General features: G+C 41.5%; 1 protein-coding gene across 6 annotated transcripts; it reads left to right on the plus strand.

Moving 5' to 3' along the window:
* Positions 1–3554: 3554 nt before the first annotated feature.
* USP44 (ubiquitin specific peptidase 44) lies at positions 3555–24721 on the plus strand. 6 transcript variants are annotated; one of them, XM_030463799.1, is made up of 6 exons: positions 3555–3747; positions 9358–10872; positions 20939–21137; positions 21586–21694; positions 22891–23096; positions 23317–24721. In XM_030463799.1, exons 2-6 carry the CDS (start codon positions 9439–9441, stop codon positions 23514–23516), a joined length of 2148 nt encoding a protein of 715 aa, XP_030319659.1. In that variant the 5' UTR covers positions 3555–3747; positions 9358–9438; the 3' UTR covers positions 23517–24721. The 6 variants fall into 6 exon arrangements, with proteins under 6 accessions (XP_030319659.1, XP_030319693.1, XP_030319669.1 ...); XM_030463833.1 differs by having other exon boundaries at positions 21616–21694; XM_030463809.1 differs by having other exon boundaries at positions 3555–3704.
* Positions 24722–25489: the final 768 nt, after the last annotated feature.

Below are 25489 nucleotides of genomic sequence, written 5' to 3' on the forward strand. Positions count from 1 at the left end.
AATATTACTGTTTATATGATATGTCTCAGTACACCATTGAGCTGAGACTTAAAACTTTACAAAGTGGGGGAATCCACCAGTTCCTCTGGAAGACCATTCCAATGTCTGACTGTCCTCATAGTGAAAAATTTCCTCTTGAATTGAAATGGAATCTCCCTGGGACCAACTTCTGCCCAGTGCCCCTTGACTTGTTCATGTGACTCCTGTAAAAAGGGAGTCTCCATCTTCTTTGTAGCTGCCCTTAAAGTACTGGAATATGGTAATAAGGTCTCCCCTAAGCCTTCTCAAGGCTGAACAGACCCAGTTTTCTCAACCTCTCTTCATAGGGCAGGTGCTCCAGCCCTCTGATCATCCTCGTGGCTCTTCTATGGACCCTCTCCAGCCTGTCTGCATCTTTTTTCTACAGCAGGGACCAAAACTGGGTGAAATACTCCAGCTGTGGTCTGACCAGCACCAAGTAAAGCAGGATGATGGCCTCTTTGTCACTGCTGATGGTGCTCTTGTTGATACAGCTCAGCATTCTGTTGACTTTCTTTGCTGCTGCAGCACACTGTTTGCTCATGTTGAGCCTGTTGTCCCCCAGGACCCCCAGGTCCCTTTCCACAAGGCTGCTCCCTAGCCAAGTGGAACATAGTCTGAACTGCACTCCTGGGTTATGTGTTCCCAAGTGCAAGACCTTTCACTTTTCTACACTGAACTTCATGAAGTTCCTGTTAGCTCACTTCTCCAGACTGTCTAAGTCATCCTGGAGAGCAGCTCTCCCTTCTGGAGTGTCAGCCTCTCCACTCATCTTGGTGTCATCAGTGAACTTCATCAGGGTGCTCTTTATCCCAGCATCCAGGTTGCTTATGTTTTAATAAACCACGAACACTCTAGCTGCAATGCCTGGGTGGTGGAATGGAGCTGGGTCTTACCTAGGTCCCTGAGGCTCAAGAATTCTCTTACCAGCCTTGAATGTTTTCAATATGGCCATAATTTAGGAGAATAAATACATGATTGTGAGATAGGTAAAAGGAAGGTGAAAAATATTAAGAGGGTTGTCACTAAATGCACACATGAAGCACAACAGATATAGTAAAAGCAGCACAACACAATTCAGTGATTTACCTGTTGTGCCAGAGCCAAATCCCAATTCCAAATCAATACTTTGCAATGGATTAGCCAACGTGGCAGGAACAAAGATTGAAGGCTGTCCTAGGCCAATAAGGGTATGAAGTGTACTCAGTGAAAATCAGCTGAAATGTTGTAATCTTGTTCACTTAGACAGGGAACCAACACATGCAGGAAAAAAAAAAAAAAAGAAAAAAAAAAAAGGAACTTGAGGAACCTTGTTTTGTGCTGTTTTTGTTAAATCAGATACTGCAGAGATTGCAGAAATATGGCAAATCTCTGTTATCACTAGAACAGGTTCTTGAAAGATAGACGCTGTTTGGTGAAAGAGTAAGGGGTGGCACTGTGGATCAGAGAACTGATAAGATATCAAGAGATTAAAAATCGCGTTAAATAAGATAATTTTATTTTAAGGACAGTAATCGCTTTGGGAATGGCTGCTGAAAGTGGCCATTTAAGGCATAAAGAGGGTTGGTGACAAGGCCCCGGGCTGCGTCTGAGTGAGTAATCGGCTCTGGAATAGGGTTAAGCATATGCATGACTGAAAGCCACCATTTCCCATTCACATTGCTGGCCCCATCCTTCCTCCGCTCATCCTGGCATCAAAGTTTCCCCTGAATTCTTAGGTAAAACCGGGACTTGGGATAACTCTCAGTGCCCTGAATCCCCCTCGAATCAGGAGCTTGGGCTTTCAAGCCCTACAGATGTACCGGGCCTGAGGGCTTCCGATGGAAGCAGCCCCGCGATGCAGAGGTTACAGCAGGGATGGAGAATCAGGCTGGTCTTGAGAGCTGATCCTGCATCCATTTAGCTGGCAGACAGTCACACACAGAGACCCAAATGTAGATATTGACTTGAGAATATTGTAAGAGGATTCCAGCAACATATCATCGCTGTGGGAGGGTTAGTTTGCCAGCTATGATGGAAGAAGAAATTGCTGCTGTTAAAAGATGGAGGTAGCAATTTGGCAGAAATAAGTATAGATTTTAGAAAATTGTGAAAGTCGTCTTAGAAACATCCCAAGAGGGATGCACAAATATGCGAAATCACTGTGCATTGACAGTTTTCACAAATATTTTGATTATTCAACATTATTCCACACTTTAAAGCTACAAGTTGGAAGCACAAGTTGGAGAGAATCGTGGTGATTTTACTTCAGCCTTATGCTTTTTAGTGAGCTCCTGAAAGCACCATGATAAAGCGATCTTGCAGAAAAAGGAGAAAAAAATTGTCTGTTGGCCACACCCTGCTAATACCGTCTCAGCAGTCTCATCAGAAACACCAAGCACTGGAAACCAGTTCTGAGACAACCGGGGAGCCTATAGATCTCGAGTTTTAAACTGAAACACATTTTCTGTGATGACACAATTAGAAACACAGAAACAGATGTGGGAGATTTTGATGCCGTCATGAAAACATCCTGATCCAAAATAGGAGGGGGGGATCCGAAGGTCTCTCGCTCGAATCAAACCACCTCTTGTCTATCGTGGCACACACGGCTCAGGCACCCCCTGCAGTCGCTAGCAGCACCGAGCAGATTCACAGAAATCAGGGGGCAACCTGCTTGAGAATGGACCCACAAAAAAAGACATCAGCCCAATCAGGAGAGAATTTTCACCCAGTACCTCTCGCTCCAAACACAGCCAGCCTGCACAGCCTGCACAGCACCTCCCGGGGTATGCAGAAGGCGTGTGCAAGTATAGGGTAACGCGATTCAGGACAAGAAGAACTGGAAAGCAGCTAAAAAGAGCTGGCTGCAACACAGAAACCTTTAGTTTTAACAGGACCAGTGTAAAGGCGCTTCAAATTTACAAAATAGGACATCTGCAGGATGTGAGTTTACAAGGTTTTGCCTATTTAAGTTTCTGTAGTGAAACCCGAGACCGAAAAAAGTATTCGATAGATTGGTAACAGGGGCCCGATAAGAAACTTTTTAGGTTTTGTTTTTTTTTTTTTCCTCTCGTGAGCTGCCTTGCAGAAGGTTCGCACTAACAACCCGCACAGGGAGATGTGCAGGAGGTTGAGCTCCCCTATACAGTGTGTTTGACGGGGCTGGACCGGGCACAGGAACCCGGCGAGGCCCGAGCTGCAGCGCTGTGCTGAGCGAGCCTCCTGGGGACTCAAAGGGACAGAGCCGTCTGACTCCGGCCAAATAAGGACGGTGCCACGGAAAACAAAACACGAGTGAAACGTAGGAAGGAAACACGGACAGTCACTGCCGGGGTGCCCTTCTCCTTTCCGGCTGACTGCAGACCCATCTCAGGTAAAACAGGTGCCCCGCGGGGACAGGCCGGGAGCAGAAGTAGCTTTTCGGTACCTCGGGAACTGGGTCCTAAAAACCCGCCCGCAACGCCCTCCCCAGTCCCACCCCCCCTGCTACCGGGGTAGTGGCCCCGCCGCTCCACGCCCGGCTTCCTCCGCCCGTCCCCGCGGGACCGGCCCGCTTGCCCCGACCGTAGGCAGGAGGCGGCAGGCGGGGGAGTTCGGGGGAGGTGGGAGGAGACGTGGGAAGGACTTGGGTTGCCACTACAAATCTGGTGACAGAGCCGCCGCGGGCACATGGCGTGCGGACCTTCCCGCCCCGCGCTCGGCAGGTGGGTGCGGGGCAGCGGCCCGGCCCGGGATGGCCGTCAGTGGGTGAGAGCGGGAGTGCCCCGTGGCTTTCTCTCCGTGGCTCGACGCCCCTCATTTCCCGCGGGTTCTCCCTCAGCCGCCCGCTCCCCACCGGTGGGCGGGAGGCCGCGGCTGAGGGGGGGGGGGGAGGCGGCCGCGGCGGGCACGGGAATCCCCTGTACGGGAGGGAGTGGTGGCGGGGGGGTCGCGGGGCGGCCTCGGCGTGGCGCTGACGTCGCCGAGGGGCCGCTCCGAGGAGGCAGCGGCTCGGGGAGTCCAAGATGGCGGCAGCGGCGGGTGACGGGTACGTGTAGGGGCGGACGGCGGGAGCGGGACGACGGCTTTGCCACCCCGCCACCCGGGGGCGGCCGTCGGGAGCCCCGCTGCGGGCAGGTGTCCAGCGGAGAGGAGAGGGGTGGTGGGGCGGCACCCTTCCCCCTAGGGAGCGGCGGAGGGGGCGACCCGGGCATTGCGAGGGGGCTGTGGCCGTGCCGACGGCTCTGGTGCAGAAGTGGGGTCCCCAGGACAGTCCTTCCCCGCCGGGCAGGAGGCGTCCCCCCGTCTCCCCGCTGCGCTCGGTGTGCGCCCAGGAGCCCGTCGGGCCCCTCACCCGTCCCGGCGGGGTCGGATAGGCGTCGAGGTGAGGGAGAACGGAGGGAAGAGGAGGAGGAGGAGGAGAAGGTGGCGGTGAGACGCGGTGCGGGCAGCGGGGCTGCCAGGTCAACCGCTCGAGTTTTGTACCTGAGAGACAAGACTCGCGCCATGTCGCGGGAGGAGGCTCTGGGAAGCCTCGGACCTTTCTACCGAGAGTCACGCTCCGGCATCGAGCCGTGGGTGAGCTTAGCTGGAGTGTCCGAGCCGTGGGTGAGCTTAGCTGGAGTGTCTTGACTGGCACGGTCTGTCAGAACCGGGGCCAGGCGGTGTCGGAGGAGCTGTCAGAGCTGTCGCAGATGCTCATTTTTCTAAACGGGAAGAACCGTCAAGTGTAAATCCGGACTAATCGGAAGTGCATGTTTTTCATGCTTCTGAGAAAGTGCTTCAGTCTGAACTGTGTCTTTGCCTTGAACTCTCAACTGCAGGAAATGCGCGGTTATTTGCAACGAGAGACATTCGATATTTTGCTGTACTGGTGGCCTGGTGTCAAGGGCTACTTTTAACCAGCACACTGTGTGTACTTAGATAGCGAAAAAAACCCAGGAAAAAGTTCGATGAGAATCTGTGTCTCCAAAGGCTGGTGTGTGTGTGTGTTTCTTGTCAAAGGCTGTATTGTTAAAAATTGAAAATAATTTCCAAAATACAATCCTAAAGTGCTGCTTTGCTTTTTAATTTCAACTGTTACTCCTGCAAGACTGTTGAGCAGCATGAAGTTCTGCACACCAATGTTTTCTCGGGTTGTTTTGTTAAAAAAAAAATACTAGAAATTCATCAGGAAAGCAGAGAAGCGCAGTGCATCTGCCCTCTAGTTAGCATGCTTTTTGTGGAAAACTTTCAGTTGTTACAAGTATTCATGATTCCTTTTATTCAAAATATTAAGCAGGTACTCTGAATCTGATGAAAATCAGTTGGTAAGCTGCCATCTGATTAAAAAACCAGAATATTAATGGCACACATGCACACAATCCTGCCTGTATATTAGTGAAACTATGCTGCATTTCTGGCCTTTAATTTTTTCGTTTATGTGCCAAGGAATTGATTACGAAAGTAGTGACTAGGGGAAAAAGCTTTCCTCTTGTTTATATTTAGAATTACGGTTTTAAAATTTATCATCTGCGAAAAACACTGTTTACATGGAAGAAAATCATACATTTTCTTGACTTCCAAGTTGTTGTGTTTTGACCTTGAGTACTTCCCAGCTTGTGAAATGTACATTTTACAAGCCATTCTTTTACTGAAACTTAAAGGAACTGGCACGTCGGTAAGGTTGAAATAGGGTTTAATGAAGAAGAAGAAAAAAAAAATCGTATTCCTTATATTTTTATTTCTTGCTTGTGAAACTTTGGCGCAAGAAAAGGCTTGCGTTTATCTCTATTTCCCAGACAACTTAATTCTTTCAGTAGTGCTGTGCTGTATGTTAGTACTTTGCTTACTGCTTTCAGCTGAGGTCTGTGAGAACGCGGGGGGGGGGGGAGGAGGCAAAAGGGGAAGGAGGGTTTGATCTCTGAAGTGCTGGTCAAGTAATTCACAGTTTCTTTGTGTTTGTGCACAAAACTGAACCTGGGACAGACGAATGCAGAAACTAGCGCTGAATAACTTTTTTTTCAGGGAATTTTAACGTTGGAGCATTTGCTGCTTCTATTTTATTGCAGCTGCAGATTTCTAATAGGGGTGGGAATCAGTATGCAGTGTGTTCTGTGTTTCTTCCACCATTATCTGCCACTTCACTCCTGTTTTTCCCTGAGCTGTTAATTCTGTCTTGCCAAGTTTTGGTCGTAAGGTTAAGTTTTTAAATTTTGTTGACTGATGTAGTTTCAGTACTTCAGTGCTCCACATCTTTAAACTTTTACACTGTCAAGTCTGCCGCTTGACATTCAACTATAGTTTTTCTTAGTCTCAGTTTTGCACTTTCAGTTTTTTCGCAGGCTTTTCAGATATTTCCGTCTTTTTGACCAAACCCTGCATTTTGATTTCTACACATTTTCTTCAAAGAAAGACTTCTCCCATGCCAAGATGTTTCCTCCCCCTCCCCCCTTCCACCACAAACCCGTCTCCTTTCTCCACACATCGACGACGTAGGTGGGAAAATGTCATGCTGGCTTGGTTGCTGGTGGGGGAGCTGGGGCTTTAGGTTTTTCTCTTTAAGGCGCTGATCTTGCGCCTTCGTGGAATCGTGTTGCTTTTGCATGAAGAGCTTGATTGTGCAACCCTGCTTTTTACACAGTGGTTGTCCTCAGATCAGCAGTCCACTTTTGTCCTCAGTCCAGTATCTGCTTTACATTGAGGCATGTAAGTAGTTTCGCTCTGGGAAGTATTTTTTAAAATGGAGAAAACCAAATATTTTCTGACCACATAATATGAAAGTAAGGAAAAGTACAAAGAACGGTGTTTGCACAGTAACTTTAACAAAAGTAGAAAGGTCGACCTGTCAGACTCCTGACTGACAGGCAGCATTGCTGTATGTGGCAGCACTGTAAGTGAAGGCAGGGTTTAGTGTTCTTTTCTGGCCTGCTGGAAGGGAATGTTACTAGTATGTTATGCAGGATCTTCTATTTCTGTTAGTCCAGAACCACGTAGATGAGTCTTGTCCTGTCTACCATAATTCATTCTTGCAGCAGAAGTTTTACATCATTTTATAAGTATTAACATACACAGTTCAACTCCGAAATTGATGCGAATTTTTGTCCTTGCTAGAAAAGCTCTGCTTTGTTGGGGAAAACAGATCGTCAGAGTATGAGAAAATATGGGATAATGCCAGTGGTCTTATTTACAAAGGCAGTATAAGAAGCAAACTCGGCATGCACAGACTGTTTGTAAATGAATCTCATTAGCAGCCTACGAACAGACTGCTTTTTAGACGTTTGAATGTTACGGATGGTAGCAAGCTGAAAAAGTTCAAGCTTTTTTTTTTTTTTTGATCTGTTGACCATAGCACACAGGGGATTTCGACCTCCCATAATACACTATGGCTGGTACTTAATCTGGGAATTACTGAATGGATACCCTGAGGTCGTGGCGCCTGAAATTCTTCAGTGCAGTTAGTATGAAGTGGAGAGAACTCTTAAATAAATCGAATGAGAATGATTAATACGGGCAGGTAAAACTGTGTGCACTTTACCAGTTTCACCACGGCTGGCTCAGCCTTTTTTGTGTTACAGAATAAAAGCTACACAACACATGCAGTGCTGGATCCTGGCTGTGTGCTTATGGAGTTATTACAGCTCTTGTGCTGGTATCTGTATTGCAGCGTTTTGCTATGCACTAGCCTTTGGCCAGTTAACCAAAGCAAGACACTTTTTGTTAAATCCTTTACAGTTTTGTCTAAGTAGCAGATGAAAAATAAAGCTGTTTTCCTATCCAGCTGCAGCTTTTTACCTGTGTAGCTTCTTTAGTGTAAGTTAATGTTGCCCTCAGTGTAGTACTTATTCTAACCAGCACATCTGTTCTAAATTGAGTAACCCTTTTGTGTGTATTTCAGAACTGTATAACTGGATGCATATTAGAATATTGTAGGATAATAGCTGAAATACAATTTTCTGGATTCTCTCCAGAGTTGTCCAAATCACTCAGTATTTTTGTAGGATGGTTTACTTATCTGTAAAACTGCAGAATCCCAGACCCTGATTGTCCTACAGCCTAGGCCAGTTCCACTATATGCATGCATTTGTAAAGGCACAAGGTGTTACTGAGCATAGTCTGGATATTTGACAAACACTTGGTATTCCTCAGATGAATTAAGTGTTTCATCTAGCAAGTCCTGCCCATTATGATGCTGGTGCTGTGTGCTTTTTAGCCCCTCTAGTCAGTGACATAGTGGGCACGAACATCTCAAATCAACTATAATAACTTCCAGATGCATCGTTTGTCTCTAGGTGATATTCTTCAACTAGAGATAATTTAAAGAAAGATGGTAAAAACATAAAGAATTAATCACTGCCTCTTTAATTTTGGTTTGTTGGAACCCACCTGTTTGTTTTTTTTTAAAATGCACCTTCTAGGAGAAAGCAAATGCAGGAGCTTTGAACAAATCAGTGCTGCCACATAAACTTATGAAAGGATCTAAGCCTGTGCCCACCAAAATTTTTAAATTTTTTTTTTTTTTTTGAAGACATGTTCAAAATGCAGGTTTTTATAAAATCTGAAGCAGCTGAGGTAGTTGGTAGTTCTGTGTTATAAAGAAATCAGGTCCTGCTTTTCCGGGTCACTCTTTCAGAGGTGTTAGGCTGACATGTTAAAATGAGCTTATGGAAGATATATTGAGGAAAGTGCTGTCGTAATGGGCTTGCCTGAGCACAAAGGTGCAGTGATTTAATTAAAGGTGTGGTTTAATTAAGGGTTTGAGATGTATAAAGCCTCATTTGTCTGAACTGTTGGCACTGTGTAAACATAATATATTTAAGTGAACTTTGCACTTCTGCACCTGTATGCTTAGCTATAGAATTAACTGGAACATTTTAGAATCATAGAGAGTTTTTTAGGTTGGAAGGGATCTTCAGGTCACCTAGTCCACCTCCCTGCCACGGTCACTTCCACTAAATCAGGGTGATCAGAGCTGCAGCCAACCTGACCTTTGGTGCTTCCAGTGAAGGAGCATCCACAAGTTCTCTGGGCATCCTGCCTCATTTTAAGTTATACTTATATCTAAACTCTTTAACGGTGGTTTGGGTTTTTTTAAAATAAATCAGTGCTCCTTTGAAAAAAAAAAAAACAACAGGCCTAATCTAGAGTGGAACTAGTATGCTTCCATCTTGAGCCAGAAGGCATTGGGAATATTAACAGTGGTATTCAGAACATTTAGCCTGAAGTCAAACTGCTGTTGATGATGTTGCTTGTGGCTCCACATACCTGACTGCCTTTGTCTGATTGATGTTGATCATGATTTTGACCTTAAGTATACTTGGGGTGTGGTGTGCTGACATCTGTAAAAGTGATGCAGTTGGGTATCCATGAACTGTAACTCATAACTTTTTCTTTTTGTAGTTGCAGATTGAAGCGTGACGGCCAGAAGATAGTTTGGATGATGCGTTTCGCCGGCGTACCTCTGCAGTTTTAGTTTTAAGGATGGATAAGTGTAAGCACATAGGACGCCTGCGGCTGGCCCAAGATCACTCCATACTGAATCCTCAGAAATGGCACTGCCTGGACTGCAACACCACGGAGTCAGTGTGGGCCTGCCTCAGCTGCTCCCACGTGGCGTGCGGAAGATACATCGAAGAACACGCACTGAAGCACTTTCAGGAGAGCGGTCACCCGGTGGCACTGGAAGTAAACGAGCTGTATGTTTTCTGTTATCTCTGTGATGATTACGTTCTTAATGATAACGCCACGGGTGACTTGAAACTCTTGCGAAGTACACTGAGTGCAATCAAAAGTCAAAACTATGAGTGCACAACTCGAAGTGGGCGGACTTTGCGTTCAATGGGTACGAGTGACGATTCTTACCTTTCACGTGGCGGTGCCCAGGCCCTGCTTCGGAACGAAGACCGCATGTTCACAGCTCTCTGGCACCGCCGCCGCGCGTTGCTGGGCAAAATATTCAGGTCCTGGCTTGAGTTAACACCTACTGGGAAAAAGATTTTGGAAGAGGAAAGGCGTCAGGCAGAAGAAGAGGAAAGACGGGACAAAGCTAGAAAAAGAAGACAGGAACGGAAGCGTGAGCTGAAAGCAGAGATGGAAAAAATGCCTCCAAGAAAGAGTAGTCGTTTACAAAATCAGGTTAGAATGGCCTCAAAAGCAGCACCCTGCCTGCAAAAAACATCACAGAACATGGAATCTGTGGCAGAGTTAAAAGAAACATATACCTCAGATGAAGTAAGATTAAAAAAAATAAGTGACTCTCCAATTAAACGAAGGCCCACAGTGACTCCTGGGGTAACAGGACTGAGGAACCTGGGAAATACATGCTATATGAATTCGATCCTGCAGGTATTAAGTCACTTACTTATTTTTCGAGAATGCTTTTTAAAGCTTGATCTCAACCAAACTCAGGAACTGTTGGCAACAGCAGCCAACGGTAAAACCAGATCTTCATCCAAACACCTGTTAATAGCTGCCTCAACATTACAAGTCAATGAGAACCAAGAGAAAGCAAAGGGATCATCTTCCGTCAGGCGGCCTAGCTTATCCTCTGGATTAAGTGGAGGAGCATCAGAAAGCAGAAATATGGAACTTATTCAGCCCAGGGAGCCCAGTTCAAAGCATATTTCTCTCTGTCATGAGCTGCATACTCTGTTCCAAGTTATGTGGTCTGGCAAATGGGCGCTTGTGTCTCCTTTTGCCATGCTTCATTCTGTGTGGAGACTAATTCCAGCCTTCAGGGGATATGCCCAACAAGATGCTCAGGAATTTCTCTGTGAACTTTTGGATAAAGTGCAGCAGGAACTGGAGACTACGGGGACCAGATACCCGGCTCTCATCCCTGCTTCTCAAAGAAAACTTATAAAACAGGTTTTGAATGTGGTTAACAACATTTTTCATGGACAGCTATTAAGTCAGGTATGTTTTACGATTTTTTTCTAAATTACTACTATTTCTAAGGTGTATAATGATTTACAGTTATGCATTTATACTCGTCAGTGAAGGACATACATCAAATGTCAACACTTTTTTAACTACTGAGTGGGGGCTAGAGAAGATGTAATGCACTGAATTTCAGAAGAAAGGATGTTTGGGTATTTCTAAAACTTTCAATAGAGGAGTCATCTAATGAACCTAAAGGTATTAAATTTGGTATATTAAGAGTACCTTTGCACTGCTGAGAAGTATCTGTCTTCTCTACTACGCAACAACAAATTTGCAGGAATAAAAAATTTGCAGTTTAAAGCATCTTGCTTATCACTACGATAATACTAGATAAAAGGTGTTAAAGAAGCTGTTAATCTTATCTAACTGGAAACCGATGGTAATGGACACCAAGCAGTGTATTATTTTAGTAAACAGCTTGAATTTGAGATTAATTACTTCAGAGCAATTGCGTGTAGTGATGCTATGAGTGGAAATACTAATACTTTTCTGTTACAACACAAAGATACAGAAGACTCTGTCAACGCAGGAACCGAATGTGTGGGGTGGAGGTGGAGGCGACTTTATTTTGGTTTTTTTTTTTGTTCTCTGCCTGACTACTCTTTTTTTCTTCTTCCTGACTTCCTCTTAAGTACTTCAGTGTGTCTACTTACTCTTATGCAAATCCCAACTGCGGTCGTGTAGAAACATCTGAGAACTGACTGAATAAACAAATGTTGGTTTCTGTTGAATTAATCTAAAAACTAACCACATTGCAGCAGGAGCAGAGGTTGAGAAAGTGTCCCCCCGGAATGTTTTTTTTTTTTTTTAGTGTGCACGTACACTTTACAGAGGGAGTGCAGAAGTATTTAATGGACATGTTGTGTAAAGGAGTAGCAGTTTAACACAAATTAACAAAAATTATTTACCATTATTCTGACTATTTGATTGATAGTGTAATATTTTGGTATGGGAAGCTAGAAATCCAAGTTTTTTTTAATTCTTTGTTTACTGCTGTGATGTCTATAAGCTTTGTAATATAATAACAGGACTTTTAAAATTAGGGTTGTTTGAAGCATGTGTTAGCTTTTAGGTCAAATTAGGTTTTGTATAGCTATTAGAAACTGTTGTGTCTACTAATAAAACTAGATCATCCTTTACCTTACATGTGGCCCAGTGTAAGGGCATTTCTGTTGATTTACTTCCTTCTTTACCTTGGAGTAGTTAACATAACCTGGTATCAGGGTTGTTAATCGAAGTTCCTAGTTTATTATATTACTATTGCTTTCTGTCTGAAAATAACACTCCTCTCCAAAATAGTAACTTTGTTAGTAAAACACAGTAATTGCTTAAGTATGTGGACAAGGTTGTATATGTATATGTTTCAAGCCTTCTTACAGGACTGATTTTTTAAAAGAATTTTAAAGGTTCTGAAGATTCGCACTTTTCAGTAGTAATACTTTTTTCCCCCGTGTTTTTGGCATTATTGAGAGGCTTGTGACTAGAAACCCTCCCACCTTCTTCCTGAAACCATGGAGGGGAAGAGCAAGAATTCACTTAAGTGTCATTGACTAAGACTGAAAGGGAACAAAACAGTTTTTTGCTATCCTGTGACTATAATATACAGTGAGGGGAACAAGGAAACGAGCATTGAGGCTGTTGTCTGGAGTAATTCCTCCCTGGCTCATTAAGGCAGTTTCCACAGACAGGATCCAACACTTTACCTCCTAATGTTCCTTTTTTCCACTCCTTTGTTCCAGTTTAGTCTACACTAGCACTTATGAATATGGTAAATATTAGAAGCAAAAGGTAACCCCTGAAGATTTATTTACATTGCTTCCTTGATAAAATTTATTCAGGTTACCTTAATGATTCAGATCCTGGTTTGTTTGCACATGAAAGGATGAGCTTTAAAACCTATTAGGGAGTTACTTTCCTCAATAAGATTCCTGCATCATGATTTCTCTAGGCTTTTGTCAGAACTGGTACAAATGCTGTAATGAAGTTAACAAAAAAGGCAAGAAAACATCCATGAAGACCTGAATTAAAATCTGAAAGACTTCTTGCTGTTACCGCATCTTTGACAATGTTGGCTCTTAAAAGCAAGGAGTGTACTCTTTGTCCTTGTAAGCTTAACTTTATCTACCTTTCAGATCTAACATTATTACAATTTCTCTCTAGAAGATAGTTGGAGCTGTAGCCTGCTGCATTTCTTCAAAATACTATGGGATTAGAGTCGTATTTAATAAACTGCCCCTTGATTCAGTGAGAAAGGGGAGCTGAAAACCTTGTTTCTGTGCAGCAGTTGCCATCTGCTTTAGGATTACTAAAAATGTTATACTTATTGTCCCTTATACTGAAAATATTAGTTCAAGTGATTTGTTTCTGTGAGATACTCGCATGCAATGAAGTCAATCTTCTTGACCTTCAAACCTCAGGAATACTATGAACTATTCTTGATACAGCACACAGAAGATCACTTACAATGGAGATAAGCTGTATGTTTACTTAGGTTTCACATTGCTTTCACATGTGCAATAAACATTTTCCCTCTTAGTGTAGCTGTTCTATTTTAATCTGAAGGGAAGTCATAATCCTGAGCATGCCATCATTTTGTGTTATTGAAATGGCTGCCTGGTTCAGCACTGTAACTGAATTTAGGATATAAGATAAAGAAGAGGTCTGTGAGAATCTTACCAGATTACTTTTTGATAACTAGAAAAACATTAGATTATGTCAAAACCATTGCCCCTTTCATATGAGTTAGTTGTTTTTGTTTTAAGTTATCAGTTGATTTAACGTAAGTCTTCCTCATCTGCTATTTGAAATCTTTTACTGTTTAATGAATACTAAATTAGGTAATGAGTATCTCGAAGAATAGCATACTTGGATTGCCTCTGGCCTTTTTTTTTTTTTTTTTTTTTTTTTTTGTAATTATTATTCCAATATCCTTTTTAGGATTAGAACTTTTTACTCTGTTGTACAGACCGTGTGATTTGAATACCCAGGACATCTAAAGGAAGTAAAGATAGGATATATAGCTAAGAAACCCTTCCCCTCTATTTCCCTTTTCACCTGGTAGCCTTCATCCAGTGATTGCCTGGAGAATGTTGTACTGTAGCACTGGGCAGAGGAGTCTGTGTCTTGCAAACCTGTGCTTTCAGAGGCTGAACTGCTGGAGCTGTGGCTCTCATAGCTCTCAACACCACTAGGACTGCTGTCAGATACCAGTATCTCTACTAAAAATCCCAGTTGTTTTCGGTGCCCATGTGCTTGTACTCTTGTGGAACATAACACCCCCTGTCTCCTGTCCTTTCTCCTTCAATGGGAAGGGAGGGAAATACTGCACTACGTAGTTTCGTGCCAGTGGTAAACTGACCCATCCCGATCCACAGATCTTTAAAGAGGTCAAGTATGTTAGCTGCCATCTCCCTCGAGAGATTTTTTTGGCTTCTGTTTTTAAATGTTCCCAGCTAAATAGCACAACACGCAACCGTTTTTAAACTATCTGTATTTCAAGTTTTGTTTATATTAAACAAGGACGTGGGCAGGTGGTTTTTTTTGAGAAAAACAGATTAAAAGAGCGGATTTCAGCTCTCAAAGTAAGTGTATATTTTCAGCATTGAATGGGGAAAATGTCCCGTATGTCCACAGAAATCATACTAGCAGGATGATTTATTGACCCATTAATATATTGGCTCAGACAAAAGTCAAGATCATCAAGACATCAAAAATGGTGAAGGAATAGAAATGTGTTTCTGATACAGTTTAATTGGAGGCACACTTAACATTAGAGTATAGCGCACATATGTCACAGATGAATTGCCCAGAATAGCTGTCCCCTAGTTCAACTCATATAGTGTAAATCTTTCTGGAACTAAGAAGTGGTAGTTACTAAGGAAAACAGATACTGAGTGTCCCGTGTATCTTGTACCTTTTGACTATGTGTTGGTAAAAACTAGTTAAAGCTTAAAATAAGCCTGTTGTCATGTCAATCACTAGGGAAAAAAAGACTTGTAAGCCAGAGAAGATGATTCTAAATGTTTTTACCTACTTATTTAAACACCAAAATAGTAATTCAAATTTATTACTCTCTCAGTGATCTTAATTTTGTGTATGAGATGTGAAGATATATTCGAGTCTAATATAATAAAAAAAAACCCCTAGTCAAAACAGTCACTGAAGATCTAATGGCTATTTTTAGAAAATTATTTTGTTAGCGAAGATTGCTTGTCTTACCTCAATTGCTTGACTTTCATTCTCTATTTTTAGGAAAACTTCCTGACAGTTAAGTTCATGTGCACATGTGCACATATACACATGCATGCACACATCAATTTGTTAAGGTTGGCTAGGACACCTGGAAATCATCTAGTCTCACTCTGCTCAAAACAGGGTCAACAGGAACAGGGCTTAGGGCTCTGTGCAGTGGGGTTTGAAACAGCACTGAGGAGGATGGAGACACCACAACCTCTCCAGGCAGCCTGTGCCAGTGCCAGACCAGCCTCACAGTACAAACTTTTTCTGTCTCGGTAGAACCTCCTGTGTTTCAGTTTGTGCCTGTTTCCTCAGGTCATTTGGTACCACTGAGAAGAGCCTGGCTCCATCATCTTTACTCCCCACCTCATCAGGTGTTTATACACAGAGATAACATCTCCCTGAGCTTCTCTTTTCCAAGCTGAACACTCACCCGCAGTTTCCTCAGCCTCTGTTCACATGCCAGATGCTCCAAACCCTTTCATTATCTTTCTGACCCTTGCAGGACTCACTCCAGTAACTCTGTATCTTGAACTGGGAAATGCAGCACTGGACCCAGCCCTGCCACTGTCCCTCACCTGGGCTGAGGAGATGGAGGATGGCCTTGCAACACCATCAGCCCACTCCTTCTGTTCTTTTAGTTTAATCAGGGATAATTTCTAGACAAGCAGAAGGAAAATAAATATTTTCTGTGGCTTAAAATGGCTCATTTAAGGGAGAGGGGAAAAAAAGTTTCTTCCAATTTATGTGAAAGCTGCTTGGCTACCTAATTCAAGGAATAAAATTTATGTTGAATTATGAATGCAGTGTTTTATTGAACTGGTGCATGCTGCAAAGCAATAAGCAGTTGGTGCATGCTTTATAAGGTACTATTAAGTAAATTAAATTTTAACATAAATTATCAAAGAAATACTCTGGACAATGTAATTTTAACATCTTTTTGAAATGGTGAGCAACTCTTTAGAAAATGTTTAGTGTGATGGGTTTTGAAAATCTCTTGAGAGAATTACACTTTGTTTCAATCTGATGCCTTACATAAACCTCTGTCTAAATTTCTACTACAGAAACACCAAACACAGAATCAGTCAAAGTGTAGAGCAGTGGCTTACAACAATTTAGCAAAAGGTTTCCCTACAACAAAGTTGTTATTAATTACCATTTATTCTTAGGACAAGGCTGTGAGGTTGTTTGTTTTTTTTCAACAGTTGACATTTATTACAGCAACACCTAGCAAGAACTAGCTTTTGACATTAAAAAAATCCAAACCCAAATGCTTTGATTACTTACTGACCATATTTAAGCTGGAATCTGTGCATAATGTCTCCCCCTACCCCTGCTCATCATGGCAAGAATAGCAGTGAGCAGTGATCAAAGCAGTCAATATACCAGAGACCTGGAGACTGAAGTAGATTATAACTGTGGTAGTCTGAAAATTTTTTTTAAAAGGTGGTGCCTGTCCTTGCAAGTACTGTTCCATTTGGTATCTCAACCAGTGTATTTCAGCCTGAGAGAAGTGGAAATGTGCATACTTTGGGTTATTTAAAGCCCTTCAGTTTTGGGTAGTGTGCTGATTTCTGTATTTCCACTATTAGTTTCTGTGCTCTTATGTTGCCTCGATCACAACATGGTTGTCAAGCTGCTTTCCAAATAGATGGAAGTGACCTCTTAAGTTAATCTATAGGAGGGCATTGAATGACAGACAACAGTTTGCTGTGGTTGTGCTTAGGTTATGCTGTTAAATAAATACAGATAAATCTGATGATGGTGTATGTCTGTCACTGCAAAGTTTAGCTACTTTTATAACTGAAGAAACAGAGTAGGGACTGTCATGTGGAATCCTGTGTTTATAGCAGCATCCTAGAAATTCTCTTCTACTTTGCTTACATTGCTGTTGTAAATTAATTACTACTCTTTGTATATATGTCTGATAAAGTGAAAAATCTAGTGAAAAGAACTGACAGAAGAGAAATGGGACTGGCCACCTTAACTGTTCTTAAACCGAAGAAAAAAGAACAGGGATGGCAACAGTTGTCTCTCTTCCATGCAAGTGCAGGGCAAAACAGTTGATGATGGAGTTAGCTTTTTCTGCAGCAATATGTTAACTATTTTCTTTTGGCTGCATTTAGGCTGAATGCCATCCGGGGCAGTGCCTGTCCATCAAATTACTGTGGGCACAATGATGCTTGTCTGAGTGGCCTCCGTGCTTGGCTTGAATCAAGCAATTTGATCCAGCTCTTTTCAGCCTGGCCTTTGGCCCATGATTGAATACTGAGCTGTAACAAAACAATTGTATATAGTATCCGTGTTTTGAGGCATGAGAGGGTGGTCAGGGCAAAACCTAAGGCAGAGATTTCAGACCAGCTAAAAACAGTGGTTTACTTTCTTTGAACTAATGTAAACTTCTCACATAGCTTTGTTTTAAATGACAGCATCAAGGCTTTCTAAAATAGCAATTATTGTAAATAATGGGGAGGTGAAATCCAGCTCAGAATTTGTAAAATTTAGGCTTAGAAAGATACACATCACAAACCAGACTGATGGAGCAGACTCACTTCCCTGTTAACTGGTGTGCATACTCATACCATAAAAAGTTACATTGGACAGATCCATAAAAGTTCTTGCCAGACCGCTGAGTTTGTATGTGGGGTTGTTTTGTGTTTTTTTTCTAAAATAAAAACTTCACATCTTGTTCAGCCAACTTCTGTGCAGTTTATACAGTTTCAGTGCTTTTCCTGAAAAGAAGAAAATCTGGGTTGCACTGTGTGAATGTTGGTGTTAGTGTGAGATAAAAGAGTCCCATTTAAGACAGAAGGAGAAGTGATGGGAGTGCTGTGAATCCAGTCCCTATGCTGATGGGCAGGGCAGTGCATATGGATGCCTCAGAAGGATAGGGATCCTCCTGCTTGTTGAGTAATCTGATTTGTAAGCTCAGGCCTGGCTAAGAAAAATACTTCCAACCTTTGTTACAGCCCTGATTTACCTCTCATTTACTATTGAGTGCGTGTACAGGACACAGTGACTGTTATGGCTGGGTGTGTGCTTATCTGAATGCACCCGGGTTCTTGGCTGTTGGCAGGTATGCAAATCCCAGATAAGTCTCCCAGATTTTAACTCTGCTGGTGTGGAGGACTGGGAGTGTCTTGCATTTAAGGAAATAAGCTCAGCTTTGTTTCAGTTTGGGAATTCATCAAGGTAAATCAGCTTTCCTCACAGTTGGAGGACTGCAAACAGCACTGTTGCCTCAGGTTTTTGTTTGTTTGTTTGTTTTGGTGTTTGTTTTTTGTTTTTTTTTAAAATGTGTTTTGTTTGGCTGGTTTTGTTTTGGTTTTGTTTAGTTTATTTTTTGAGAGGTAAACATCGAAAGCTGGACAGATGATTTTGTTTTCCTTTGGGATTGTCCTTACTAACTAGGTGGGAAGTAGGACCTTAAAATAACCTGTATTGTTAACATTACACACTAAATTTAAAACCCCAGAACTTGTTCAAATTATTTGTATTGATTTCATGTATGTACTTCATCCCGAGCCCATTAAATCTTCAGTGTGCATTCACGTGCAACAAATTCTTAAGTAAATCGTCAATTAAATAAACTTTTGGCCAACAAAATCACCCATTTGTACAGCAGAAATCTATTAGTTATTCTGTGTTTATACTGGAGCTAGCTTGAACTCTGGCCAAACATATCATTTTGTCTACCAAGTCTAGATTCCAGCTCTGAATTACTAATAGTTTGTGGCTTTGAAATGTTGCCAGATGTTAGCACTTATAAAAGAGGGTCCTGTCAGTGTACATTAGAGCAGAAGATTCTCCTCTTTTCTGCCATGTAAGTTCAAAGTTTTGTTTTCTAAGAAGACTGTGGTGTTTCCTTCTTATTAGAATTTTTAAGCATCTAAAAGCTTTCCTAACTCCACTGCTAAACATGGGTACTGGTATGGAAATACAGATGTGCATTAACTAGCAAATGCATAGGTCACCTGTAAGCTATTGTAGCTAATGAATACATTAAATAATTGCAAGAACACTTTGGAGGAAGGTACCATAAGTGGACAGATTTGTCCTTAGATAAATGATCATGAAAAAAACAAAGCAAGGTGAAGAATTACCTAAGAGCAAACCTTCAAGAAAAAAAAAAAGGGACTCCTAAACAAAACTGTGAATTTTCACACTAATGTAAGTTTACTAACCTAAGTGAAGAGAGCTACACTGAAACTATGTAGAATGGCAACACAGAGGGAGGTGTGCCTCTGAAATAACATTTGGATCCCTCATGGATTTTCATTCCTTTCTTATTACATCTTTATATTAGTCATTCCAAACAACTTGTGGCATTTTCCTAAATATGAAGATGCTTAAAGAGCAATTATTTACCCTTGTGGTGCAAATTCAAAAAGATACTTGATATTCCATTTGCTGCAAAACATGAGTGATGGTGTCTCATCACACTTGGCTGTTACTCTGTGCTGGGAAATAAGAGTATCTTGAGAGTTGGCCCTACATGGAAATTTGCAGTTCTTTTAATAATTTTATTGGGAAAGTTTAATTGTTGGGGAAGGGGCTGGGAACATGTTGGAAGTTCTGTGAGCCCAATTAAAATCCAGCTTACTTCTAGAATTAATCTTTTATAAAGCAGTGAGGTTAGAGCTGCTTGAGTTAGTGGTCAGCTGCCATTTATAAGCCAATAAATATTTTAACAGTAGAAGACTCAGAGGTAGGTACTCTTCAGGATTGTACTGTACTTTGTTGCATTGAATATACCAAGGGTGAACATAGCTTTAGTCTCACACACACACAGTTGATATTCACTGGTATTACTTTATAGCCTTTATAAACTACTTATTACTGTCTAAATGGAGTTACACTACTGCATAGGTTCAAGTTGCTAATAGAAGTTATTAATCCACATGGATTGTGAAAGGATGAAGGTCCTGTGAAGGAAGACTCAAATGGTGTGACACTCTTTCTATAAACAGCTTGAGCTGCCTTTTAGAAATTTGCATTGCAAATCAACACCTAATGTATGGCCATTCCAGCAGCATAGAAGAACAACTGCTTTTAACTTACTTTCCCTAAATATTGAATATTACCATAAATAAATTGTCCCCTGCTGTATTATCTGCATTTTCCAGGTTGACTCACTTCACTTCTTGACATTTTATTTATGTTATCTTACTGCTTGTCCTTTCCCTAGTGTGACGATGGATCCACTTACTGAAAGAAGAAATAAATTATTTTTACCTGTTAATTTTTCTTTGAAGAAGTGTGCTTCCTAATCCAGGCTTCCCTGGAAGACTTACAAAGTAAGAAGAATATGACTTTAAAATCCCCAGCTGTTCTCTTTTTTTTTTTTTTTTTTTTTTTTTTTTTTTTTTTTTTTTTTAGTTTATTTTTTTAATTATCTTTTTTTATTATTTTAAATTAACCTAAATGATAGTTTCTCTCTTTCATTTAAATTTGCGTTTTCGAGTGTTTCTTTTTGGAGAAAAGTCTCCCGAGATTCCACCATCTGCTTTCTCTTGGACAGCCTCAGACAGACCATTTTGACACTGCTTTTGTTTCTCAGTAAAACATAAAACCACTTACCTGTTTGTGATAACAGTATTGGACATGCTGCTTCAGACTAGGAGTCTCATTTCTTGTGTTAAATGACTGTCTTGTTTTTGGTTGCATCAGTTATCTCTAGGGAAAAAATAGGTTTGGTTTTGGTTTTGTGGTTTGTTTTCATTTGGGCTTTTTGTTTGGTTGGTTGGTTGTTTTTTAGCTGTGTTTTCTGACTGTAAGCAACTGGTCAAATACTGTTTTACAGGTTACATGTCTTGCCTGTGACAATAAATCAAATACCATAGAACCTTTCTGGGACTTGTCCCTGGAGTTTCCTGAGAGGTATCACTGCAATGGGAAGGAGATGGCGTCTCAGTATCCATGTCTGCTGACAGAAATGCTGGCCAAGTTTACAGAAACAGAAGCTTTGGAAGGGAAGATTTATGCATGTGATCAGTGCAACAGTGAGTAAAGGCAGTATGTACTCATGCATACATTCTCTGTGTAAAGTATAAAGTAAACTGACTGACACGGTGGAAGGAAAGAGTTAAGTCTTAAGTGTGTTACAAACTGAGGCCTGGTGTGGTCACTTGGCAGCTGTTACCATCCAGAAGCTGGAATTGTTCAAAGGATGTTTTCAAGTGTGATGCTTCTCTTAGGTAGAGTCTGATCAAATGCTTATGGGGATTCTGATACTGCCAGCTGAAGAACCTGTCAGCTTTTTAAGTTAAGGGGACTAACCTAAGTGACCACGAGCATTTTATACTTGTATCATAAAATAATCCCTGTGAAACAGCTCTCAAGAGCGTGTCCTTTTCAAGGAGGCACACACAAGTTTGGTGGATAAATCTTAGATAGAAATACAAGGCTGTTGTTGAGATTTGTATTGTGTAACTGTGTGTTTGGCCTCAGCAAAACGAAGGAAGTTTTCTTCTAAACCAGTTATACTCACAGAAGCTCAGAAGCAGCTTATGGTGTGTCGGCTACCTCAGGTTCTCAGATTACACCTTAAACGGTTTAGGTAAGTAGTACCACCACAGTTTTGCAAACTGACCAATTCATTTCTGCTCTTCTTTCGCTTAAGATCAATGTTTTACAGCCTCAGTTCCATTTCTCTTTACAAGTATGATGAGAAATAGTTATTAGAATCTTATTTAACTTGTTTAATTAAAGATATGCTAGAAGTATAGAACTGATTTTTGGATTCCAGCTGCTTGCTATTCTAGTACCAAAACTACTTAATCCTTCTTTTTTCAGTCAAAACCTAATAATGTTGCTGTGAACTCTCTTGGTAAAAATTAATCTTGTGTTATCTTCAGGTAAAGTAAGTGCTCATATGCACTAATGTACAAACCAATATTGTATTCAGTGGAAATCTCACATGAATTAATGCATTAGCCTGAGAGTAAGGAAGTGAAGGCTACAACTCTGTGAATGTTTTGCTAGTCTGTCCTGAATACAAAAGAAACTGAAAATGGGATAGAAGAAATCATAGAATATGCAGAGTTGGGAGGGGCCCTTGAGGATCATTGAGTCCAACTCCTGGCTCCGTGTAGGGCACCCCCAGGATCACACCATGTGCCTGAAAGCATCATCCAAATGCTTCTTGAACTCAGGCAGGTTTGGTGCTGTGACCACTTCCCTGGGGAGCTTGTTCCAGTGCTCAGCTGCCCTCTGGGTGAAAAAAACTTTTTCTGATATCTAACCTAAACCTCCCCTGATTCAACTTCCTATCATTTCCCCAAGTCCTATCTTACGTCATAGCAGTGAAGAAATCAGTACCAGTCCCATCTCTTCCCTTTGTGAGGAACCCGTAGACTGCAATGAGGTCACCCCTCAGCCTCCTTTTCTCCAAGCTGAACAATCCAAGTGACACTCCTCATAAGTCATCCCCTCCAGACCCTTCACCATTCTCATGGCTCTTTTTTTGACTCTCTGCAGTAGCTCAGTGTCTTTTTTTTAAAATTGTGATGCCCAAACCAATAAGATACAATACACAGGAAGAGATCTTAAGATGGGTAATTTAGAAAATGAGAATCATAGGCACCACAAACACATTTTAAAAGGCCTTGAAATAGCGAAGTGAAAGAGGAAGCCTAGGAAAGAAAACACTTAAGACAGTAGGGATGATAGCAATTGTTAAGTCAAAATGTAATTAAAAAATTCTGTGTCCTTTCTTCAAAACAATGTCAGTTCTCATTTGACTTCTCTCTCCAGGTGGTCAGGACGCAATCATCGTGAGAAGATCGGCGTACACGTGAATTTTGATCAAGTGCTGAACATGGAGCCCTACTGCTGCAGGGAATCCCTCAAGTCTCTCCTACCTGACTGCTTTATCTATGACTTGTCTGCTGTGGTAATGCACCATGGGAAAGGATTTGGCTCAGGGCACTACACTGCCTACTGCTACAATTCAGAAGGAGGTAGGAACCAGCTGTACTGGCTTTTAAAACATGGGCTGGCTATAAACTCTAGATAAATCTGAGGAAGCTAAGCTGGGCTTTTAAAACACCCAGGCTGAAACAGTAATGCTCTTTCTACACAACTAGCTCAATGGGACTCACTAATTAATTATTAAATACAACGCAGCTCCCTCAAATCAGTGTCCTGATGACTTTTTTTGGTGTGTTTCTCTCACCGCAGGATTTTGGGTACACTGCAATGATTCAAAACTCCACATGTGCACTATGGAAGAAGTATGCAAGGCTCAAGCTTACATTTTGTTTTACAGCCAACGACTTACTCAGGCAAATGGATGTGGTAAAATACCATGTCCTAGCACAGCTGAAAGGCAGCAGCACACAGATGTAGCTGAGTGTTCCATGGACAACAGTAGCAGCTAATCCAAAGCCAGTTAACTGTGTGTATGGTGAAAGTTTGTATTGTTGTAACTATATATTTCTAAATGAGATGAAAGTACAGTATTGTACTTTTTTTTACTTTGAATCCACGTACAATGTTTATATACTTTTGTATTAGCTAAAGTACTCTTTACAGTTGTTAGTAAAAGTTTTTATTGCCAGTAAGTAACTTTCTGAGTACCTAGAATTTCAATACAGCTATTTTTTTAAGAAAAAGATTTATTATTTGCATTTAAGTCTTACCTCAGGCTGTTTTTTTTAAGCTGGTTTTTGTATTTTGATAATATTTTTGAATTGGTTTAGAAAAATTACTTTCAATGGGCAACTGATGTTTCTCTGATTATTTCTATATATGCTTGTGTACATTTTATAGTATAGTTCTAATGATTCAATGATTCTTATTGTCTGCAGAAGTGCTACTAGGTCGTAGAATTTTAATATTCACCAGCGAGGAATGTTTTACATGTCAAACAGTAACTGAACATTTTGTTAAGAAATTGTAGATTCTTCATGACTACAATGAAATTATTTTGCAGGCTTCAAGGGAACTACACTAAAGATTTGCTGATAGAATTTTTTAAAATATGAAACTGAGAAAATAGAGCATGTACTTATTCTCATACAGCTATGTAAGAAGAGTGTTGAATTGCACAAGGATGTATATTTACCAAGACTTCCATGTTATAGCCTTAACAAGCCTGACAACTCCAGTGCCAAATTAAGAGTATTAACTTGACAACCAGGGGATTTTTATTCCACTAGCCTAAAGTTTTCTAGAAACAAGAAACCAAATTCACCCACCCCACTGTCATTGCTACAAGAATGTCAGCAGCCTCTTATATTGGACAAGGTGATTTTTAAAAATCGTAGCAAGCATTGTCTCTGCTGAAAAGGAAGCTGTAAAACTTGTATGGAAGTATTTTCAATTTGACTGGTTTCATTACCTACAACTGCTGTACCATCTTTCAGGGTCCCAACCCCTAACGTTGTGATTCTCCACAGTCCTCCCACTCACATCAACAGAACCACAGACTGAGAAGAATCTAACAAGCAGGAATTATCAGGCTTTCTCCAGATTCAGTAGTTAATGCCAAGTAAATTTTAATTGTGAAGCTATTTTGCATAAGTTCTATGCAAATTGTTACCTCATCTTCTGCAAAGTTTATACCTCAATAAAATGCCTTGATGTGTACAGAAAACCATGTGTATACTGGGGTTAGTGTCATACATTATCAATACAATATATAGGTATTTTTAAATTTTACTTTTTTAAAGCCAAGGAACACCTACTGAAGTGAATCATACAACAAATCTACTTGTTACAGCTGTGGAGCCTTTTCATATACTTTTGCCTGTTCTTTCTGGAGGAAACGAATGTAGTTCAAACACTTTCTGCTTATGGGTAGCTTGGGGAATAGTGCAAGTAGAAAGTGTTGTGCTAATCCCCTCTCAGACTCCCCAGACTTTTTATTCCCCCAAGAGCCAAGGAAGCAGCAAGGTTCAGGACCAGGGACAAAATCAGCAGGAATACTACAGCTAATGCAGCAGCCTATGCCATGCTGCAGGCCTTACAAAAGCAGACAGCAGTTGGATCAGAGGCCACTCACCTGTTTGAGCAGCAGCAGAAAGGCAATCCGAAGTAGTCTTGCATCTTCCACTCTCCTTTTTAATCAACATTCAGAAAAACAGGTTCAGGTTGAAAGTTCAGCTCCACTGCTGTCTTGCCAAGAGCGGTCTCCAGCCCAGATACTACCTGGTTACCTAGAGCTCCATACTCTGCCTTTGCTATATTCCCTCTCACGGTACAAGCATGTGGGAACATGCAAAGAAATTGTGCAGCAATTACCATTAATGAAAGGTTCAGGACCTCCTCACACACATGGTTAGCACTGCATTAAGTAGCAATTTGGCAGCCAGTGGCAGTGAGTACATGCACCCGGACTACCACCCAAGAC

This window comes from Calypte anna, chromosome 1 (assembly GCF_003957555.1).
Source record: "Calypte anna isolate BGI_N300 chromosome 1, bCalAnn1_v1.p, whole genome shotgun sequence".
NCBI lineage: Eukaryota > Metazoa > Chordata > Aves > Apodiformes > Trochilidae > Calypte > Calypte anna.

Excerpts from the sequence above, each read along its gene's own strand:
- USP44 (XM_030463799.1), top strand. The coding sequence starts at position 9,439 with ATGGATAAGTGTAAGCACATAGGACGCCTGCGGCTGGCCCAAGATCAC. Across the intron at positions 21,138-21,585 it reads TGCATGTGATCAGTGCAACA|CAAAACGAAGGAAGTTTTCT; the intron begins GTGAGTAAAGGC and ends GTTTGGCCTCAG. Across the intron at positions 21,695-22,890 it reads TTACACCTTAAACGGTTTAG|GTGGTCAGGACGCAATCATC; the intron begins GTAAGTAGTACC and ends TTCTCTCTCCAG.